General features: G+C 42.4%; 1 protein-coding gene across 1 annotated transcript in view; it reads right to left on the bottom strand.

The window, feature by feature from the left end:
• The window catches only part of LOC143283811 (CD109 antigen-like), a 105,613-nt gene that overhangs the window by 40,298 nt on the left and 40,315 nt on the right, over positions 1-25,000 (bottom strand). The window contains exons 16-19 of the mRNA XM_076590184.1: positions 22,856-22,954; positions 21,214-21,345; positions 7,126-7,149; positions 932-1,023 (exon numbers count right to left, since the gene is read on the bottom strand). Of these exons, the coding sequence (XP_076446299.1) occupies positions 932-1,023; positions 7,126-7,149; positions 21,214-21,345; positions 22,856-22,954 (347 nt within the window). The remainder of the gene's footprint in view (positions 1-931; positions 1,024-7,125; positions 7,150-21,213; positions 21,346-22,855; positions 22,955-25,000) is intronic.

Raw genomic sequence — 25,000 nt, 5'->3', positions numbered from 1 at the left:
CAGCACTATGAAGACTGACTGACTAATCCATGGACTGACTGACTGTCATATAGGCCTGCTACCCACAAGACGGTACTGGGCCAGGCTGGCTGACTGAGCCACTCATTTAGTAAGTCACTGAACCAAGTAACCCATTCTTCTCCTACTTCACTCTTTAAGTAAACTATCAGGCCAACTGACAGACTGATCAAACCAACCAACCCAGGATAACAGACCTAAGATGCGATGCCATCCACAAAGCACAGGAAACAATCACACCTCCTTTCACTGCTTTTGGGCTTGGGTTATGGTGAGCAAGGCCATCACTACAGTTTAAACGATGCGCACCTGTTACCCTAAGGCAATACCAAAAACCAAAACAGTAAATTCAATCGCCGTAACAACTAACAGTCAACAGTAAGTCAATACTAACAGATGTACTGTTCCCCCAAGGTAGTGTTAAGAAATTTGTGACAGTGTACTTTTATCCCAGGGTAGTGTTGAGTAAATCAGACATAGCTGGACACTCAGGGCAGTTTTGACTCGCTCAGACACAGGTGCACACTTGCCTTAGGGTGGCGATGAATCAGACACGGGTGCACACTTACCCGAAGGTAGTGGTGAATCCATCATACACAGGTGCACACTTACCCCAGGGTAGTGGTGAATCTGTCAGACACAGGTGCACACTTACCCCAGGGTAGCAGTGAATCCATCAGACACAGGTGCACACTTACCCCAGGGCAGTGGTGAATCCATCAGACACAGGTGCACACTTACCCCAGGGTAGTGGTGAATCCATCAGACACAGGTGCACACTTACCCCAGGGTAGCAGTGATTCCATCAGACACAGGTGCACACTTACCCTAAGGTAGTGGTGAATCCATCAGACACAGGTGCACACTTACCCCAAGGTAGCAGTGAATCAATCTGACACAGGTACACACTTACCCCAGGGTAGTGTTGAGCCACAGCCAGGTGTCGGGGAAGAGGTTGCGCACCCTCTCCACCTCCTTCAGTCCTTCCCCGTTTCCTCCTGGCACCTGGGGCACAATGCCTGGGAACAAAATAAGCGAAAGGTGAGAAAGAAAGCAGGACGGAGAGACGGAGAGATGGGGTGTGTGTGTGTGATTACTCTTTCGTGAGAAATTCGGGCTGCTTTCCTGCGTCGGTACAGCGAGAACGCCACTTTTTTGTATTTTTTCTGCCTGCAAGTGGTGGGTTTTTTTGTTTTTTTCTTTCAAAGTGGAATTTTCTGCAGATCTTTGCCAGGGGCAACCATTTTGCTGTCGTGGGATCTTTTGCGTGCGCTAAGTGCATGCTGCACACGGGACTTCGATTTATCGTCTCATTCGAATGACTAGCGTCCAGACCACTACTCAATGTTTTGTGGAAGGGGAGGAAAACTGGTGTGTGTGTGTGTGTGTGAGTTTGTGTGTGTGTGTGCGCGCGCGCACGTACATGCGCGCCTTAATGCATTCGTGCGTGAGTGTGTGCGTGCGTACGTGCGTGCCTTAAAGCATTCGTGTGTGTGTGTGTGTGTGTGTGTGTGTGTGTAAGGTGAGGAGTGGGAGGGAAGGGTGAGTGAAGAAAAAAAGAAGAAAAGGCGAAACAAAAGAAGATGCAGATACCTTTTATGTCAACATATCTACATACATACCCATAGCAGGTGTAGTCGTCAGCCACATCCCAGGAGCTGAAACCGAATGTTGCATTCCTTCGTTGAGGTCAGAAACAACTGTCAATTATTGAGCAATTCCATGTTGTATTTCACACACATCCAGATTCAAGATTCAAGATTCAAATGGTTTAATGACTTAAGCAACATGCTCATATCACCATGGAAAACACACTCCCCCCCTCTCCCACCCCTTCGAACGTTCCCTCCCTCCTACACTTTTCACAACATTCTATTGCTTTTCATAAGGAAGACAAAACAATATCTAACGGTATGTATACGCACAATCATCGTAGACTACTGCTGAGGTTGATATCTAAGTAACCCGAGGCCATCGACCCGATTACGTAGTCACAGAGAGGGAGGGGGAGAGAGAGAGAGTGAGAGAGAGAGAGAGAGAGAGAGAATATTCAAATAACATTTGTCAATTTAACTATCTTCACAATCGATTAACATACATTTCCACCAACGAATCAATTAAACAGTGGCAACATAAATCGAATGGCATTTTGCATGCTAAGAATTGGTTTTCGAAATGAAGCTTTGTATGTGAGATCATTTACGCTGAGTCCCTTCGCAGTCTTAAGCTATGGTAAATAAATTTTGCTAAGCTGTTTGAATGTTGCACATCACACAAAAACGCCATGGGATGTATTTTAAGTTTCTTCACGTTTTCTTTTGTAAAATATTTCTGTCTTAAATCATCGGTTGCTGTGCACATCGACAGAAAATGCGTTTCATCTTCCAATCGGCATTTACACAAAGGACACGATAAATCTACCCCATAGTCAGAAGAAAAGCGTAATTTATGTGTTTTTATGTCAGATATGCCAAGCCTGAATCGAATGAATATGTCTCGAAGTTTAATATTTTTGATACTTTCGAAGTAAGGTTCTAAAGATAATTCAGTTTTAAACAATCTGTATACAGAATAGCTTTCACGTTCCTTGATTCTTTCATTCCATCCATGAAACCAGCAGACAGATATACGTTCTTTATATTCTCGTAAAAACCAGTTAATCTCTTGTACCCCTTGATTAAGCCAAACAAACCCAAAACCATAAATTGTTAAATGTCTCTGGACATCCGTGACCCAGCAATCTTTACCATTGTCATGAATATTAAGAAGCATGTTGTATGATTTCTTAGGAAGTCTACTATTTTCCATTCTGGTAAGACGTAGCCAATATCGAATTGCATTTACTTTTGCATCTATCCATAGTGGTTTCCTGCCCGTTTCACCATATACCATGTCGTTTGGCGTTTTTGGAGATACATTAAGAAGTTTTTTTTAAAGCAAATAAATGTGCCTTTTCAATGCGTGAGTCGTTTAGCAAGCCCCAAACCTCTGACCCGTATAAAAGCATGGGTTTAATTTGTGTATCAAATAATTTGAAGACAAGCGATGGAGTTACATCACCAATACTCCACATGGTTCTAAATATATCAAGAATTCCAGCTTTTGCTTTAGTTATATGTTTGTTAAGAGAGAAAGAGAATGAAAGCCGAGTGCTGAGCAAAATTCCTAGGTAATTGTAAGCATTAACAATTTTTATCTCCGTACCTTTGTAAAACCATCTTTCTCGACTAGCAATGTACCCACCCTTCCTAAAAATAACAATATTCGATTTTTCCAGATTTACTGTTAGATTAAGGGAATCTGCATTCTTTGCTAGCAAAGTCAGCTGATGCTGTAATCCAACTGGAGTGAATGATATCAAAGCTACGTCGTCAGCAAATAGCAATATAAACAATTCGTAAAAATCTGGGTAAAGCTGAGCTCCATGTTTTCCATTACTAACAATGTCAGTGGCTAGTTCGTTAATAAATAAGGAGAAGAGTAATGGGCTAGTTATTTCCCCTTGTTTGAGTCCTTTTTGACAAAAAAGAAAATCTGACAGTCCCGACCCGTCCCCACTTCTTACTCGGAATTGTACCGTTTGGTACATGCTTTGAATTGCGTAGAATATTCTCCCACTTAAGCCATGTTTCAAAAGTATAGGCCAGAGTTTACTGTATGATACAAAGTCGAATGCTTTCTTGAAGTCGATGAAGGCAACATAAAGTTTTTTATTTTGTGCTAAGTATTTCTGAATGACTGCAAAGAGTGTAAAAATATGATCTATTGTAGAGTGATCCTTCCTAAAACCCGCTTGCTCTTCTCCTATACTTTCATTCTCCTCGATCCAAGTGACTAGACGCTTATTAAGTATATAACTGTACAGCTTACTACATACATTTAAAGGGAAATCCCACGATAGTTATTTGGGTCATCTGTTTTACCTTTCTTGTAAACTGGTTGAATAATTGCTTCTGACCAAGACTCTGGGTATTGCCCAGTGCTAAAGGCTTGGTTAAATAAACGTACTAAAAATGGTGCTACAGTACTTGCAGAGTAGATAAATACCTCAGGAATTAAAGTATCAGGGCCACCAGCTTTATTATGTTTTAAATGGTTGATAGCATCAAAGACTTCATCAATTAGAATATCACCGTTTAACTGCAAATTGAATTCATCATCATGATCACATCCATCATGGATAATTACTTTCTTTAGATCCATAATGTTTATGGCATTAAATACTGTAGCAAAGTACTTTATCCATTCTTCCTTTGAGATGTTTCCATTAATAATTTTCCTTGATGATATTGACTTAATGGTAGCCCAAAATGTTTTTGGGTCATCGATACTATCAATAATCTTATTTTTCATATGACTTTTATACATGGCGGATTTTGATTTTAACAAGTGTTTATATTCATGTCGCTTTAAGAGGTAGTCATCCATCTTTTCATTTAAACCACTATTTCTATATTGTCTGAGTGAACGTTTTGTAATTGCTTTACTTTCTCGGCATTCTTTGTCATACCATTTTTGTTTGCGAGCATGATTTGATACCGTTATTTTCCTTTCCATGCATGAGGAAGCTTGCACTAATATTGATGTAAGCCTATTCACAGCTTCATACATATCGGTCTCAATCAACCTTGTTGCCAATAGTAAATTATCCAGCAGGCTGTCTAGCTCGTTTTTGAACATGTCTAATTTTGTAGGATCCCACACAAGCTTTTCTATAACAATAGGCTTGTTCCTTATTGGAATCGACTGAGTACTTTTTGTGCACATCAGCTGACAAGTGATTGGCATATGCTGAGAGTCTATCCTCTCTCCTATGCTCATTTTCTGCGGCAAGTGAGAGAGAGAGAGAGAGAGAGAGAGAGAGAGAGAGAGAGAGAGAGAGAGAGAACTGAACAAGTAATTTGACAACAGAGATCTGGTAACGGGAAAAAACGTTTTTAGTTGTTGTTGCCAATTGACAAAAAAGGAGGAGGAGGACGGAGGAGAAGGAAGGGGGGTAAGAAGATGGAGGGGGAAGAAGTAAGAGGAGGAGAACAATACAGGAGAAAGGACGAGAGGAGGAGGAGAAGAAGCGGGAGGAGGAGGAGAAAGAGTAGGCTGAGGAGATGGAGGATGAAAAACAACAACCTATTATTCTGTGCTTTTTCAAAGTACGTTCATCTGTTGCATGTGATAAATTCAGGCTTAATGGGAAACACACACACACACACACACACACACACACACACACACACACACACACATACAGAGAGAGAGAGAGAGAGAGAGAGAGAGAGCAGAAAACCCATAACTGAACAAATAAACATTGATTAACACAGCCATCGTATAAGCATCAAAACAAACTGATTTCACTGGTCAATGCAAACTGTCCATCGACTTTGTCACAACAACCCCGAAAACGGAGAATGGTTGCCTGCATGGCAGGGTAAAAACGGTCTTAAACGTAAAAGCCCACTCGTGTACATACGAGTGAACGTGGGAGCTGCAGCCCACGAACGAAGAAGTCGCAACACAGTGATGTCATGTATGTCATACTGGAAAAGTATATCTCACAAATTCCACATCCATCCATCCATCCATCCACTGTTCAAATCCATTTCAGTCATCTCCAGACAAGGCGAGACAGACTGACAGACAAAATGGTGGGGGAGGGGGGGAGGGGAGGGGGGGGAGGGGAGGGGGGGAGAACAAAGGGGAGAACAAACAAACCGAACAAGAATAGGAGAGAGGCAGAGGCAGAGACTGGGAGAAAATGAGTGAAAAGATTAGTCACGGTTTTCATGACAAATAAATGTGATTTCCATTTTGATTCTGATTCTGATTCTCTCTCTCTCTCTCTCTCTCTCTCTCTCTCTCTCTCACACACACACACACACACACACACACACACACGCACGCACGCACGCACGCACACACGCACGCACGCGCGACCTCGCGCGCTGAGAGAGAGAGGACAGAAGGCAAGGATGGCAAGAGTCGGAATCTCTCAGTTCAAAATAAAACTTGGAAACGTACATTACATATATAGATAGACAGACATATAGATATCCACCCATCATATCAACAAAATATGTATGTACACATTTATGATATGATGAATTATGAAGACAATACTTTACCAAAGGTCTGTCCTGGCACTGAAAAGAAATAAAAAGCACAGCAAGTTGTGGCATCCATACACTCAGCTTTTTTTTAAACTCGCTGACAAGCACTGTATCATTGATAGAACAGAAAACGCAAAATGTTAATGCTCAAACAAGTACTTTCTTGTGGGACAGACAGAAAGAAACCACTGTCCATTCATTTTGTCCATGTTATGGTATACGTACGTTCTAGAAAGATTTAAAACACAATATGAAAACAACATTAAAAACGAAGCGACTCTCACGACATAGAAATAATTATCATTTCATTTGGAATTTTTCATGATTTTAAGTCTGATATTTTTTAACCTTGTAACATCATTTGAAATTTCTTACTAACAGATACGAAGTGTACATCTAACAACCACGTTGGTAAACTAAAATACATTTTGTGATCAGCTCTGCAACTGCTTTCAGTAAAGGTGGAATATACGTTTTCTGGAGAAAGGGCGGTTACTCAGACTTCCAAGCGCTTTTGTTGTAATCCGCTTGTTTGTCTAACCACCCTGTTATCTCGTAAAGGTTGGGGAAGACGCTAAGACTATCTTCTTTTATTTTGTGATGAGTTAAAGATTATTCTGTTTTACGTTCTTAGGTTCTGTTTTTTATATTCTTTCTATTCATATATTTATTTCAACAATAGACCAGAAATACATAGTGTGAGGCTGACTACTCCATTGTCTGTGCTGATTAGTGTGTGTGTGTGTGTGTGTGTGTGTGTGTGTGTGTGGTGTGTGTGCGTGTGAGATAAGTTCTATCATTTGAGCTGGTTCCAGAATAGGTTTGTGAGATGTTCTATTGTCTATACTGATAACAGAGCTGGTGTGTGAGATGTTCTATTGTCTATACTGATAACAGAGCTGGTGTGTGAGATGTTCTATTGTCTATACTGATAACAGAGCTGGTGTGTGAGATGTTCTGTAATCTGTGCTGATTCCGGGGAAAGTAGTATTGCTGGTCTTACTTGGCATTCTGCCGCCGCCCATTCCTGAAAAAAGACAACACAATCACATATCAGCGTCATGAAAATAATCAGCAGCAGCGGCAAAGCATTTTCTCTCTCTGGCTCTCTTTTACAACAAGTGACCAGTATTGCAACATTATTCTCACCAGAACACGAACTCTAATTGGCTACGTTTATTTCTGAAGCTTTAAAAGTCCGTGTAGAATTGCAGAGATAGCCCATAAGTTATTGTTGGCTATGGCCTAACATATACACGAATATCTGTACACAACGTACATGTATGACCAGTGCGATAGTGATAAAGACCAGGGAGGACTTGGCTGATCCACGCAGTTACATGGATAAGTACTGTGTGTGTGTGGGGGGGGGGGGGGGGGGGGGGGGGAGGGGGGTTGGGTGGGGGGGGGGGAGATTGTGTGTGTGCGGGTGAGTGCTTGTGGCCGAGTGCCTAAATACGATATCCCTGAAACTTAGCGAAGTGTGAAAATTAAGTGTTTATGATTCACGGAATTTTCTCTGCGTTTCATAATTATATATTTCTGATTTTGTTTCACATTTGATGTTTTACGCCATGGGCTTTGCTCACCTTTGCTCAGAGATCAATGTATCTAAAAACAATAAAGATTCGTTCGTTCGTTCTCAGAACAAGTTTCAAGTTTTGATGATCTTTTCACTCCTACTGGAGCATGGAGGATGCATAACATATTATTGTAACATAGCACCAGACTGTTGTACTGTTGGTTTTGATCACAAATGAACACACACAAACACACATTTACATAAACACACACACCCCACACCACACACAAACACACCTTTTGAGTGCGCTCAGTAACTGTACAACATCGTTCGCAAATAGACTCACGTCAAAATATCCTATGGTCTGATTACAAACGAAACGTTTGGAAATTCCTGTCAAAACTGACGTTCTGATCTGTCACCAACATTCTTCCTCAAATTTTCCCAGCACCGGAAATGCACAACACATTCAACATGTCCAATCAAATCAGCTATTTTAAACCGTGTCACAGTTCAAGCACTATACTACTTGCTTCCGTTGCTTTTAGGATTTTGAGAGCACGTTTGAAGACGTGGTCGGCAGTGGTGCGCGAAGAGAAGAAAGAGCGCGGAAATAGACGGAAATAGCTGATGTTTGATTGGTTCTTGGAAAAGAAGATTCATTAAGATATCGGAACGATGTCGAAGTGAACGCCAAGTTGTAAACTGTGTATGGTGAGAACGCATCGAAGTGGAGCGGCACACGAACCGTTCACAATTACACGCTGTTGGCAAGTAGGCAGCCCTTCCCCACACATCCTTTTCGTAACTGATCATACCTGGGGTATTCTGTTTTAAATGGAACTCATCTCCAATCACAGACATGTTACAAAACTTAAATAACCGCAACTCTCGTGGTTTGCCTTTGCATGTCCCTATTTCTGTTTCCAGATTACTACTTTAAAGTTTGAAGAAGCTAACAATTAATTATCAGGCATTTGACACATATTTTTCTCTACCAAATTCACACACACACACACGCACACACACACACACACACACTCACACACACGCACGCACGCACGCACACATGTACGCCCGCACGTACGCGCGCGCGCGCACACACACACACACACACACACACACACACCACACACACACACACACACATACACACACACACACTATAGTAATTGTGTGGTTATCATCAACTGGTGAAACGGGAACTGTATGAAGATTCCTGACTGGATGAGTACAAGGCACGGGGCAGACGAGACCGGAGCGAGAAACCAACGGACAGACTGGAGCCGCGCTTACTGGTGAAAAGTAACACCGTAACAACTGGCGATGAGGATAAATCCTTTCGGAGAGTTTGACCCTTCCCAAAGTTGGCAGCAGTATGCAGATAGATTAAGACAGTACTGGGTTGCTCACGACATAAATGTAGAGAAACAGAAAGAAATGCTGTTAAGTACAGGAACAACTGAAAAAGTTATGTTTTCTGACTTGGGAGCACCCATTGTCCCAATATTAAAGCCTGATCAAAGTAAGAATTTGTGGTGATTACGAAACAGCGAACGCTGTGTCTAAACTAGACAATTACCCAGTCCCATTCGAAAGACAGATGACCTTGCTGACATTCGTGGGGGGAAGTTTTTTCACCAAGCTAGTTCAAACTCAAGCAGTTAGAGTTGAATAATAAAAAATAAAAAAATCCAAAGTATACGCCACAATCAAGACACACAAAGGATTGTGTGTATCAGTTCACCAGACTACCATATGGAATTTCACCAGCACCATGCATTTTTCAAAGAAGTACGGAAAATCTTTTGCAAGGAATGCCTCGAGTCAAAGTCAGGGTAGATGACATTCTTGTGTCAGAATGCAAGAAAGCAGAACATTTGAAAAATCTTTGTGGAGTTGTAAAAAGAATGAAGAATGCAGGAGACAGACTGAAAAAGGAAAATGTGTTTTCATGGCACCAAAACTGGTGTACCTGGGTTTTCGAATCAATGCTGAAGGCATGTAGCGTGTGTCAGAGAAACTGGAGGCAACTGAAAAAAATGGCAAGACCTACAAATGTAAAGGAATTACAAGCTTTCCTTGGAATGGTCAATTACAATTCTCGTTTCCTACCACACTTCTCCACTATTCTTGCTGCACTGTACAGACTCCTGCAGACAGATTTCAAATGGCAATGAGGAAAGCAACAAGAAGCAGCTTGGGTTCAGTCAAAAAAGGCACTGTTGTCAACAAAAATACGGGTTCATTTTGATGACAAAAAAACAATCATACTTTCGTGTGATACTTCTTTAACTGGAGTGGGGACTGTGTTGCCTCATTGCTTATCTGATGGATAAGAAAAGCCAGTAGGTTATGCGTCACATACTTTGACACTGGCAGAAAAAGAAACAACTATAGTCAGATTGGAAAAGAGTATTTCGTACAAATATAACCAATATTTTCATGGAAACTTTGAAATTATTACTGATCGTGGACCTTTACTGGGTCTGTTCAGTGAAAACTTTCTGGTGATGGCAGCTATCAGAACTCAACGCTGGGCAGTGACATTCAAGGAAGAGGAAAAGAATGGCAATGCACATGGACTCAGCAGATTGCGTGTTTCAGGAGAAAAGGTCAAAGGAGCAGAATCAGATCTAGAAATAGATGAAGTATCCGGAGTGGTGCTGTTAATGGATCAGATAGAAAGCTTGCCTGTCACAGCAAAACAAATCAATGGGCTGAAAAGGATACCACCCTTGCTCGGGTAAAAAGCTTTGCACAGACAGGTTGGCCTCAGAAAAACACATGGATTGCATGAAACATTCATGGGGAATATGTTTTTAGTCATTATTGATGCTCATCCAAAGTGGATTGAGGCTTTTCCCTTGAATACTTCAACTTCAGCTTCAACTATTGACAAAACTGCGTCAAACCTTTGCAGTACATGGACTGCCAGAAATGATTGTGTCAGACAATGCACCACATTTTACAAGTGAAGAAATGAAACAATATCTGAAACAAAATAGCATAAACCACATAAAATTGGCTCCATATCATCCAGCAACCAATCGTTTACCTAATCAGGCAGTTGACATTGTCAAAGAAGGATAAAAAAAAACCCAACAAACAAACAAACAAACAAAAACCAACAACAAAAAAACCCAACAAACAGTGGTTCATTCAAAACAACACTCTTCAGAATACTTCTTTCCTGTAGAACTACTCCACACACACTACAACTGGACTGAGTCCTTCAAAAATGCTTTTCGACAGAAAACTGAGAGCCAGACTTGATTCAGCAAGACCAGACAGGAAAAGCAAAGTTGAACAGAAACAATTGAATCATGCCTCAGTTTGCAGTTGGTGATAAAGTCTACATTACATAAAGAACTTCAGACCGGGTTCAAAATGGCTTAAAGCAACAGTTGTTTCAGTGACTGGATAACTGCTATATGTGGTCCTACAGTCAGCAGAGACTATCAACTGGAGGATTAATACATACAGTTCTACTTCTAGACTCGACAAACATTTTTGAAAAGTAGAAAGTCCAGAATCGTTGCCAATGGTAGGACAAGCATCGTGATGCAAGGGATCCCCTGCACTCACAATACAGCACTGAGCAATCATTGACACCTGTACTGCCTTCCACTGGCTGTACACGTTCCTCCCGGATGAAAAGAACACCAGTGAAACTGAAAGACTACATTCTACAGTAGAAAAGAAGACAGTGAACAGTCAGAATTGAAGCTCTAGTTAAAAGTTAGATGTATTTCAATTATTACTAAAAGTCGAATAAATGGATGTTAGTTAAATAATCTTTTTAAATGTTCATAAGCACTGTTTCATAAAATTCACAAGACATTGTTTGGACCAAGGAGGGAGTAATGAGGTAATTGTGTGGTTATCATCAACTGGTGAAACGGGAACTGTATGAAGATTCCTGACTGGATGAGTGCAAGGCACGGGGAAGACGAAACCGGAGCGAGAAACCAACGAGCGTGCGCGCGCTTTCACACAGACCACGCACGCACATGCAGACACATCTATTCCACGTGGGCAAAACGTTTGAACACCACTCACACAACTGGCAGTGAAACCATCACGCACGCAAGCTGTCACGCACACAGAGGTAAAATGCGGGGGATAAAGAGAAAGAGAGAAAGGGCGGGGAGGAGAAAGAGAGAGATGAAGCGAAAGAGAGCAAGAGAAAGAAAGACAAGAGACAAAGACAGAGAAAGAAGAAATAACGAGATAGAGTGATTGATTGATTGATTGATTGAGAGAGAGAGAGAGAGAGAGAGAGAGAGAGAAACCGCCTTACCTGGTGCGTAGGTAGGATCTGTCGAAACAAGATAGAGTGATTGATTGATTGAGAGAGAGAGAGAGAGAGAGAGAGAGAGAGAAACCGCCTTACCTGGTGCGTAGGTAGGATCTGTCGAAACAGACATTACATAGTGTCACTTGTGCATACTTTTCTTCGTTTACTTCTTTACTCATTCATTCATTTATTCACACACACACACACACACACACACACACACACACACACACACACACACACACACACACACACGCACGCACACACACGTTTCTGGTTGAAATGGCGACATGCACTGAAATTCCTCGGTTCTTTAAATGGAATGAAGAATGCAGGGCAACACACAAGGCCAACGACACGATGGAAGAAGCGCTGACGGCAATGAGACAAGGCGGTCATGAGAACCCACCAATTCACGATATCGGTCAGTACGACAAAGACTATGACAATGAATCAAACAAAGAAGAAAACACTATAAAAAGTGATCAAGTGGAAAGACAGAATTCCGAAACAGACGAAAACAACATTTGTATCTGTGGCAAAAAATCAAATAATACATAGATAAATAAATAAATGATTATGGAGTTAAAATGTGTTCTGTATTTGTCATTATACAGCTTTGGGTTGTGTTCTGTATCTGTCATTATAAAGCTTTGGGTTGTGTTCTGTATTTGTCATTATACAGCTTTGGGTTGTGTTCTGTATTTGTCATTATACAGCTTTGGGTTGTGTTCTGTATTTGTCATTATACAGCTTTGGGTTGTGTTCTGTATTTGTCATTATACAGCTTTGGGTTGTGTTCTGTATTTGTCATTATACAGCTTTGGGTTGTGTTCTGTATTTGTCATTATACAGCTTTGGGTTGTGTTCTGTATTTGTCATTATAAAGCTTTGGGTTGTGTTCTGTATTTGTCATTATACAGCTTTGGGTTGTGTTCTGTATTTCTTATTATAAAGCTTTGGGTTGTGTTCTGTATTTCTTATTATAAAGCTTTGGGTTTAAAAAAAAACAAAAAGGCCTGAGAGCAGATTCGAACCAGGCGTGGGAAGAAATTGTCTTGGTCACTGCACCATTGCGGATAAGCGTGATAAATCGATTGTGGTAATCGAAGTCATAACGCTGTTTAAATCATGTTATTTTAGTTTATCTCGGGCATTTAAGAATTCTTTAAAGTCCGAGGTAAAGGAGACGTTGCCATCGCTTCAATCACACTGCAATATTTAGCCATTTTCTCTGAATCTAGACAGATGAACGACAAGAATAGTTGCAATCGCTGAGAAAGTACGACACGGTCGATTCAATTTCTCTTTTATGTTCATTCTAGTTAACTGATGCACTTAAAAATATTCTTATGCACTAAACACGTCGATTATGTAGTTTGTGTCACTGTAAGGGTTCTGTGAAGAATTTGTTTTTCTGTCCTAGTGAAGGCCTAGAGGTAACGCGTCCGCCTAGGAAGCGAGAGAATCTGAGCGCGCTGGTTCGAATCACGGCTCAGCCGCCGATATTTTCTCTCCCTCCACTAGACCTTGAGTGGTGGTCTGGATGCTAGTCATTCGGATGAAACGATAAACCGAGGTCCCGTGTGCAGCATGCACTTAGCGCACGTAAAAGAACCCACGGCAACGAAAGGGTTGTTCCTGGCAAAATTCTGTAGAAAAATCCACTTCGATAGGAAAAACAATCAAAACTGCACGCAGGAAAACATACCCCCCAAAATGGGTGGCGCTGTAGTGTAGCGACGCGCTCTCCCTGGGGACAGCAGCCCGAATTTCACACAGAGAAATTTGTTGTGATAAAAAGAAATATCAATACAAATAAATACAAATAATTGCGAACAAGAAAAAAAAAAGATCTGCACAGACCAGCCTAGACAAGGCTGAATGAAACAGTGAAACGGTCCATTCATTTTTTCAATGGCATATTTAGTGTCACTGTATGTGTTCTGTACAGAATTTGTATTTCTTTGCGTTTGATTGTGAACAAGAAAAACGAGTTCACCCCGTCTTCTTACCAAGCATAGCCTTTGCTCCTGCAATTGGGATGCGGTGTTATGGTGTTTTCGGAATCCGGAAATAGCCTCAACGAAATAAATCGTTAATGATACACGACTTAATTGGGAGACTATGAAGATTTTTTTCCTTCTATAATTAACCCAAATTTGGTATTGACAGACAAAGTATTTTCAGAGAAAACAGCAATATCAAAGTTTACCACAGACACACAGACACAGACACATACAGACACAGACACACACAGACACAAACACACACGCACACACACACACACACACACACACACACACACACACACACACACACACACACACACACACACACACACACACACACGCCTGAACACCGGGTTATAACAGACACTTTAAACACATGATGAAATATGTGGCTGATATAAGTCTTGGGAAGAAAACAAATGTTCGTAAACGCAAACGAAATATGTTAAAAGACTGTCTGATAATGACTTATGAACACAGGAAAGATCTTACAATGAATGCTATAAATAGGCAGCCATATAATAAATAGCAATGTCAAATATATTTTTTTCCAAACGTAAAGTCTACATGAGATTGCAGAGACCATAGAAAATACTGTATACAACTGTTCTTGCAAATAATATCAACGACGTTCTTCATTAACAAATTTACAAACTGCAGGCGAGAATGCCACAGGCAAATATCATTTACATGCATCCATACTGATTTTACGTCTGGAAAATCTCATCGGCAAATATGTAAATATAGAAGAAAAACAAAGACAAAAATTAAGAGACGAATTAAAAAAAGAATCAAATGGATGAGAAAGCGTGCATGCAATAAAAAGATAATTTTAAAATAATCACCAGGAATGGACGGCTTTACAAACAAAATGCTCAAAACAGGTCTTCCAATACTACTATCATTAAAATAAAAGTTTAACATTATTTTCGCGCAAGGTATATATCCAGAGTCTTGGGGAAATGGTTTAAACATTCCCTTGTATAAAAATGGGAACCCTGGTGATCCAGATAATCCTTGGGGAATAACTGTAACGAATACCTTGGGAAGAGTGTTCTGCACAATATCAAATAATTGAATAACTGGATGCTTAGAACAAGGTGAACTCCTAACCATGGAACAAATTGGATTTCGGAAACAACAGAACAACTGATCATTTTAAAAAAAAATTATATAGTTTTTTTGGATTTTCAAAAAGCCTTTGATAATGATGCCATGTTTCTGAAGTTGAAAAGAATGAGCATCACTAGAAAATGCTTTGATATCATCAAAGACATGTGTCTTAATTCTGAAATTCAAATAAAAAAATCGCACGAATGTCTCAACAGAGAAGTAACTGTACGGAAGGGTGTAAAACCAGGGCAATACACTAAGCCCGACCTTGTTCAAAACTTTTATAAATGGCATTGTAAAATATAAGGAAAATAATAATTCCCCTCAAATTCAGTAATGTTTCACCCTGCAGTATCTCAAGTTTACTTTATGCTGACGATCTGGTTATTCTATCTTCAACACGAACTGGATTACAACAAAAATTATATAATTTGAACACATATTGCCGTAGTTGGGGATTGAAAATTAATAGAGAAAAAGGTTTTAATCTTTACAGAAACTGACCCTAAAACAGTCAGCTGATGCAATCAGATGATGCATATATACAAACAATACTAGAAAAAGAATGTATATGAATGATGTTCCAACCTATAACATTAATTGATGATTATGCATTTGTAAACCTCGTTTCATGACATTAAAATTTATTCTATTCTACACACACACACACACACACACACACACACACACACACACACACTGATACGTGCACACGCGCAGTGAAGAAAAGTGGCATGACAGTGGTGTCACAGCCACAAGTGAGTGGTGTCATGAAAACAGTGCAACGACTGAAACAAGACACACGTCTGTCAAAACTTACATAGCCCTTGTATGGTCCATTTGCCGAAGTGCTGGTTCAGTATGTCAGCTGAAATGATAATAATCATATGAAAAAGAAGAAGAAACTGACAAACAAACAAAAAATATATAAACACAGGATTAAATGAGAGGGAGGTTGCATTATGTTGAAAAGGGGCAGGCTCTCTAGTCCTGATCAGCGTGTGGATTCATGTGAAGGTCAGGTATCTGCACGTGTTTTGGGTTTTTTTTGGTTTTTTGTTTTTGTTTTTTTGTTTATGTTTTTGTTTATGTTTTGTTTTTGTACTTTTCAATGGCATCTGTGGTGTTGTACATATGGATATATATATATATATATATATATATATATATATATATATATATATATATATATATATATATATATATATGATTCATTCAAGTATAGGCCATTGTCCTTCATGAAAGGGTACAAACACATGATCTTATATAACGAGTAGTAACACGCGGTCATGTCATCAAGAAACGAACAAACTTCAGTAATTTAAATGGCAGTCTGGATGCTTTAAACAGATAGACTGATGCACTGTGAATGCTCTGTTCACGCCTAGAAGCCATGTGTAACGCTATATAAGCTGACTTGGAAATTTACTGAACTTAGGTAATATATACTTTTTCTTAAATCATGCAGGATAGGATAATTTGGAACAAAATGCATTTTATTTTCGTCCTCTTAGCTGCAAAGTTTTCACATCAGATCAGCTGCATTATGTGTTCTGTATCGGTAATAATGTACTGCAATTTCAGAAATAACAAGTGTGAATGTTTCCATTGAATACTCTAAATGTCGATCTATGTTAAAATGTGAATACGTTTTATACCAGTGCAGAATGTTCTGCAACATTAAATTTCTCGCTATTACTAACATGAAAATCCTGTTCTTGCCATCTGAATAGATAAATTCGTCAGTACCCTCTAAGTACTGGTTTGATCAAACGTAACCGAATCCAAACATATATATTTTTTCAGTGGATATTTGAAACACAGTTTCTCTTGCCACATGTATCCAGATCAAGCAGAGTTCAATATGATGAGTTAATATAGATATCATATTCTCGTTAAGTTCAGCCAGTAAATAACACATCTTATACATAAATTAATGTAAACTGGGTACCTGTTTCTCCATATTCAAAATCGTCAGGTGTTCTCAGTTCTACTCCTAAAATATCTCGAGCGCCAACAAATACACCTGTTCACAAAGAAATGCTGCATTACGTAAACCTAATATCTCAGCACTATACTGTAACACTTGTGAATCAATTAACTTAGAAGGATATTCAGAGAATTATTTTTCAACTTGTATAATTTATGTAGAATACACAGAACGTCGTGTTTGCCTCTACTGGCCATGTCACCACATGCTGCCACAAAGCAGTCTTTGTAGGTATTTGTTCGCATTCACTACAGGCATAGCTACTCAATTATAAGTCCACTTTTCTCTGGCAGCTACAACTCCCCATTTCTTAACACAATAACATTATCTTTATCCATGTTCAATTTTAATGTAGCGCAGAAGCTACACGAGCCAAACTATTCAACTGCGTTTGTTCGCAAATAACGGTTTCAGACAAAAAGGCAACATCAGCCAATAACAATAAAAACAAATCTAATAGTCATGTGTGAATGTTGCACCATGCCTCCCACTGAGAGACAGAGAGAGAGCGCATGGATAACTGCAAAATCCAAGGTGCTTAGCAATACTAATCATAGTTTCTTTTGTTTAGTTTTTCACCCTTTGTGAAAGGTGGACTAGTAGGAACGAGTTGGGCGGGAGGGCGGTTGTTTGTTTGTTGTTGTTGTTGTTGTTGTTTGTTGGTGTTTTGTCTGCTTTTTGTTTTTAGTCATTGTAATGAGACGATGTACCGATGTCCCGAATGCAGCATGCACGTAGTGAACGTAACAGAACACGCAGCAAGAAAAGGGTTGGCCGTGGCAATAATTCTGGAGAAACATTTACTCAGTGTACAAGTGCGTGCATGCACGTGACTGATGCCTGACTGGATAACACGGGAAACGAATGATGATCACCTGAAGGCATCTCCCAGTCGGCTCTACCCAGGTAAGCAGCCTGCTGTGCAAATCATTCCTTGTTTGTAAAGCACTCAGAGTTTAAAGGTATTAGTAATGATGATGATAATAATAACCATCATTATCATTGTTATTATTGTTACTATTATTATTATTCCCTTTTATCGCAGAGGTTAGATATTGAACCATCTTGTCCCACATGGAAATGTATGTCAACTTATTTGTTTCTTATGTTATAAATCATGTTGGTCTTTCCCTTCCCATGTTACGGTTTCTTGCTATTTGCGTGCTATATTTTATTATCTCCCTTTACTATGCATTCCGTTCACAGAACAAACCAACTAGTCACTTACGTCCAGAAATTGATGGATCATCTGCAACAAACCACAACAAATATGTATTGGTTAGGGAAGTTACCTGCCAATTAACCAAACTCATATAAATAAAAACTGTTCAGACAAAAAACAAAAACAACAAAAAATTTTACACACACACGCGCGCACGCACGTACGCATACACACGCACACGCACAAACACACACACTATATTCTCAGAAACGAGAACAAGCGGACTACTGCAGCGATTTTTCTTTCTTTTTTTTTTGGGGGGGGGGGGGGGGGGGGGCGACAAGACTACAGCTTCAAACAGCTTGACCTGATTGCCGATCAGCCATCAACGTTTAAGACCCCAAATGGCACAGGAAGGAACGAGAGAAATAGGGGGAGAAAAGAAAGAAAAGTCTATGATGAAACCAAACCAAAATGAATAATAACTTTGAACATAGCATTTCAATTTTCACCATCATTAGAGAGAACATTGACAATAAATTCAGACCGCAAAATATCCAAATAACACAAACGCATTCAACATGGCCATAATAATAACGGCAATGACGATGACAATAATGACAATCAGTAAATAGATTATCTCTCTCTCTCTCACATACATACTGTTTTGCTGAGGTCGAGGTCCAGAGACAGCTTTCAAATTGCCATCCGTGTAGGCTCCGATCCCCACTGTCTGCACATAGAATACACCTGTCTGCACCAACATGTCTGAACCAACATGTCTCCATCCACACGTGACACCTGTCTGTCTGCACCACATGGCACCTGTCTGTCTGCACCACATGGCACCTGTTGCACCACATGGCACCTGTCTGTCTGCACCACATGGCACCTGTCTGTTTGCACCACATGGCACCTGTCTGTCTGCATCACCTAGCACCTGTCTGTCTGCACCACATGGAACCTGTCTGTCTGCATCACCTAGCACCTGTCTGTCTGCACCACATGGCACCTGTCTGTTTGCACCACATGGCACCTGTCTGTCTGCATCACCTAGCACCTGTCTGTCTGCACCACATGGAACCTGTCTGTCTGCACCACATGGCACCTGTCTGTCTGCACCACATAGCACCTGTCTGTCTGCACCACATGGCACCTGTCTGTCTGCACCACATGGCACCTGTCTGTCTGCATCACATGGCACCTGTCTGTCTGCATCACATGGTACCTGTCTGTCTACATCACATGGCACCTGTCTGTCTGCACATAGCACCACATGGCACCTGTCTGTCTGCATCACATGGCACCTGTCTGTCTGCATCACATGGCACCTGTCTGTCTGCATCACCTAACACCTGTCTGTCTGCACCACATGGTACCTGTCTGTCTGCATCACATGGCACCTGTCTGTCTGCATCACATGGCACCTGTCTGTCTGCACCACATGGCACCTGTTTGTCTGCACCACATGGCACCTGTCTGTCTGCACATAGCACCACATGGCACCTGTCTGTCTGCACCACATAGCACCACATGGCACCTGTCTGTCTGCACCACATAGCATCACATGGCACCTGTCTGTCTGCACCACATGGCACCTGTCTGTCTGCACCACATGGCACCTGTCTGTCTGTACCACATGGCACCTGTCTGTCTGCACCACATGGTACCTGTATGTCTGCACCACATGGCACCTGTCTGTCTGCACCACATGTCACCTGTCTGTCTGCACCACATGACACCTGTCTGTCCGCATCACCTCACCTGTATGTCTGCATCACATGGCACCTGTCTCTCTGCACCACATGGCACCTGTCTGTATGCACCACATGGCACCTGTCTGTCTGCATCACATGGCACCTGTCTCTCTGCACCACATGGCACCTGTCTGTCTGCACCACATGGCACCTGTCTGTCTACACATAGCACCACATGGCACCTGTCTGTCTGCACCACATAGAACCACATGGCACCTGTCTGTCTGCACCACATAGCACCAAATGGCACCTGTCTGTCTGCACCACATAGCACCACATGGCACCTGTCTGTCTGCACCACATGGTACCTGTCTGTCTGCACCACATGGCACCTGTCTGTCTGCACCACATGACACCTGTCTGTCCGCATCACCTGCACCTGTCTGTCTGCACCACATAGCACCACATGGCACCTGTATGTCTGCACCACATGTCACCTGTCTGTCTGCACCACATGACACCTGTCTGTCCGCATCACCTCACCTGTATGTCTGCATCACATGGCACCTGTCTCTCTGCACCACATGGCACCTGTCTGTATGCACCACATGGCACCTGTCTGTCTGCATCACATGGCACCTGTCTCTCTGCACCACATGGCACCTGTCTGTCTGCACCACATGGCACCTGTCTGTCTACACATAGCACCACATGGCACCTGTCTGTCTGCACCACATAGAACCACATGGCACCTGTCTGTCTGCACCACATAGCACCAAATGGCACCTGTCTGTCTGCACCACATAGCACCACATGGCACCTGTCTGTCTGCACCACATGGTACCTGTCTGTCTGCACCACATGGCACCTGTCTGTCTGCACCACATGACACCTGTCTGTCCGCATCACCTGCACCTGTCTGTCTGCACCACATAGCACCACATGGCACCTGTATGTCTGCACTACATGGCATCTGTCTGTCTGCACCACATGGCACCTGTCTGTCTGCACCACAGGGCACCTGTCTGTCTGCATCACCTGGCACCTGTCTGTATGCACCTGCACCACACGTGACACCTGTCTGTCTGCACCACATGGCACCTGTCTGTCTGCACCACATGGCACCTGTCTGTCTGCATCACCTGGCACCTGTCTGTCCGCACCTGCACCACATGGCACCTGTCTGTCTGCACCACATGGCACCTGTCTGTCCGCTCCTGCACCACTTGGCGCCTGTCTGTCTGCACCACATGGCACCTGTCTGTCTGCATCACCTGGCACCTGTCTGTCCGCACCTGCACCACATGGCACCTGTCTGTCTGCACCACATGGCACCTGTCTGTCCGCTCCTGCACCACTTGGCGCCTGTCTGTCTGCACCACATGGCACCTGTCTGTCTGCATCACCTGGCACCTGTCTGTATGCACCTGCACCACACGTGACACCTGTATGTCTGCACCACATGGTACCTGTATGTCTGCACCACATGGCACCTGTCTGTCTGCACCACACGTGACACCTGTCTGTCTGCACCACATGGCACCTGTCTGTCTGCACCACATGACACCTGTCTGTCCGCATCACCTCACCTGTCTGTCTGCACCACTTGGCGCCTGTCTGTCTGCACCACATGGCACCTGTCTGTCTGCACCACACGTGACACCTGTCTGTCTGCACCACATGGCACCTGTCTGTCTGCACCACATAGCACCTGTCTGTCCGCACCTGCACCACTTGGCGCCTGTCTTGACTGAGTGACATATATGTACCACCTCGCACCTGTCGGTAGAAGAAGTTGACCCACTTCTTCGAACGGAAAAGTTTCAGGCAGTACGCTGTACAGACATTCTGCCATGGCCCCAGTGCACCACCCAGTATTTAGACAACCTCTGCCCCCAGTATGGAGACCTCCCCCCAGTATGGAGACACCCCCCAACCCCCAGTATGGAGACACCCCCATTACTCCAGTATGGAGACACCCCCCATGACCACAGTATGAAGACACTCCCATGCCCCCAGTATGGAGACACCCCCCAGTATGGAGACACCTCCAATACTCCAGTATGGAGACACCCCCCATGACCACAGTATGAAGACACTCCCATGCCCCCACTATGGAGACACCCCCCAGTATGGAGACACCCCCATTACTCCAGTATGGAGACACCCCCATGCCCCCACAATGGAGGCACTCCCCTCACCCCAGTATGGAGACACGCCCCTCACCCCAGTTGGCCGCCAGTATGGAGACACCCCCATGCCCCCACTATGGAGACACCCCCATTACCCCACTATGGGGACACCCCCATCACCCAAGTATGGAGACACCCCCCTCACCAACATGCAGTGACCAGTGCTCTGTCCGTGCCCCCAATCACCCACTACGCTGTACAGAGGTGACCAACATGCAGTGACCAGTGCTCTGTCCGTGCCCCCAATCACCCACTACGCTGTACAGAGGTGACCAACATGCAGTGACCAGTGCTCTGTCCGTGCCCCCAATCACCCACTACGCTGTACAGAGGTGACCAACATGCAGTGACCAGTGCTCTGTCCGTGCCCCCAATCACCCACTACGCTGTACAGAGGTGACCAACATGCAGTGACCAGTGCTCTGTCCGTGCCCCCAATCACCCACTACGCTGTACAGAGGTGACCAACATGCAGTGACCAGTGCTCTGTCCGTGCCCCCAATCACCCACTACGCTGTACAGAGGTGACCAACATGCAGTGACCAGTGCTCTGTCCGTGCCCCCAATCACCCACTACGCTGTACAGAGGTGACCAACATGCAGTGACCAGTGCTCTGTCCGTGCCCCCAATCACCCACTACGCTGTACAGAGGTGACCAACATGCAGTGACCAGTGCTCTGTCCGTGCCCCCAATCACCCACTACGCTGTACAGACGGAAACCCCAGCCCCCAGTGTCCACTCACCTCCAGCGTGTTGAGGGCACTGACTCTGGACAGGGAGAGGGGGTAGGTGGAGTCGGTGGGGGTGGCCCCTCTGTCATAGAATTCCATGGCCTTTGACACCTGAAGGACAGCAGTGACCGACACCTTTACTGATGGATGGTTTGAGTCAGACACAAACTGGTGTATTGAGAGACAGACTGGAAGATTATCAAGATACAGACTGATGGATGGTTTGAGTCAGACACAAGCTGGTGTATTGAGAGACAGACTGGAAGATTATCAACATACAGACTGATGGAAGGGGACAAAAACTGATGTATGGATTGAGGCATCGACTAGTGGATTGAGAAATGGATTGGCGGATGTATTTAGACACAGTCAGGTGGCTGGACTGATCGATACACTTATGGGCGTATCGGATGGATAGACATAAACTATTTGTTTGAGACAGACTGATAGATGCTGGAGACATTGATTGATGGATTCAGACACAGATTGATGGATGCTGGAGACATTGATTGATGGATTCAGACACAGATTGATGGATGCTGGAGATATTGATTGATGGATTCAGACACAGATTGATGGATGCTGGAGACATTGATTGATGGATTCAGACACAGATTGATGGATGCTGGAGATATTGATTGATGGATTCAGACACAGATTGATGGATGCTGGAGACATTGATTGATGGATTCAGACACAGATTGATGGATGCTGGAGATATTGATTGATGGATTCAGACACAGATTGAGGATGCTGGAGATATTGATTGATGGATTCAGACACAGATTGATGGATGCTGGAGACATTGATTGATGGATTCAGACACAGATTGATGGATGCTGGAGACATTGATTGATGGATTCAGACACAGATTGATGGATGCTGGAGACATTGATTGATGGATTCAGACACAGATTGATGGATGCTGGAGACATTGATTGATGGATTCAGACACAGATTGATGGATGCTGGAGATATTGATTGATGGATTCAGACACAGATTGATGGATGTATCGAGGCATAAATTTAAGGATGAAACACAGATTGTTAGATGTGACAAAAATTGATGGACTGAGACATAGACGGATGAACCGAGACATCAAATTAACACTTTATTAATGTACATGGAAATTCACCTGTGCAATCACAGGCTCGCTGTAAACACCAACATAAAATGATACTGCTCAACATCAAAAGAGATTAAACCTAGTCAAATAAGAATTTACATTAGCTGACGATAGACTAAAATAAAACACACACACACACACACACACACACACACACACACACACACACACACACACACACACACACACACACAACGTTAAGACAAGGTATTTCACAACAACATTTATATACAAATAAAAACATCTAAAAAAATAAATGGCATATGTAAGTAAAACAAGTGCACACACACACACACACAAACATGCGCATGCGCGCGCGCACGTACACAACATATATCACGCCAATAAATTCGGTAGATTAACATTAAGATGCACGAAATCCGTTAAAAGAAATCGCATTGATTGGCGGGTGAATTGTACATGGATTGGTAAAGTACTGCGACATGGATTGATGGATAGATTGATATATACATTGATGGATGGATTGATACATACATTGGTGGATGTACTGAGAAACAAATTGGTAGATGTACTGATTGGTGGATTCATTACAACATAGATTGGTGGATGGATCACAACATAATTGTTGGACCGATTACGACGTATTGATGGATGAATACGACAGACTGATGGATGGATTGAGACATAAATTGGTGGATGTACTGCGACATATATCAATGGACTGAGACATAGATGAATGGATCGATTGGTATATACATTGACGGACATATTGAGACATAGACTAGTGGATGTGTATAATCATGCACTGATTAATGTATTCAGATATATACTGATTGATGTATTGAGGCATAGACTGCTGGTTTGAGACATAAATTTATACGGATTTACTGAGACACAGACTAATGGTTTGAGACATAAATTTATACGGATTTACTGAGACACAGACTAATGGTTTGAGACATAAATGTATACGGATTTACTGAGACATAGACTAATGGTTTGATATACAGATTGCTGATGGATTGAATCATAAACTGATGGATTTATAGAGACATAGACTGATAGTTTG

Source organism: Babylonia areolata, chromosome 7 (genome assembly GCF_041734735.1).
Source record: "Babylonia areolata isolate BAREFJ2019XMU chromosome 7, ASM4173473v1, whole genome shotgun sequence".
Taxonomy (NCBI): domain Eukaryota; kingdom Metazoa; phylum Mollusca; class Gastropoda; order Neogastropoda; family Buccinidae; genus Babylonia; species Babylonia areolata.
The sequence above is the reverse complement of the archived record's forward strand: the minus strand, read 5'-3'. Positions and strand labels throughout refer to the sequence as shown.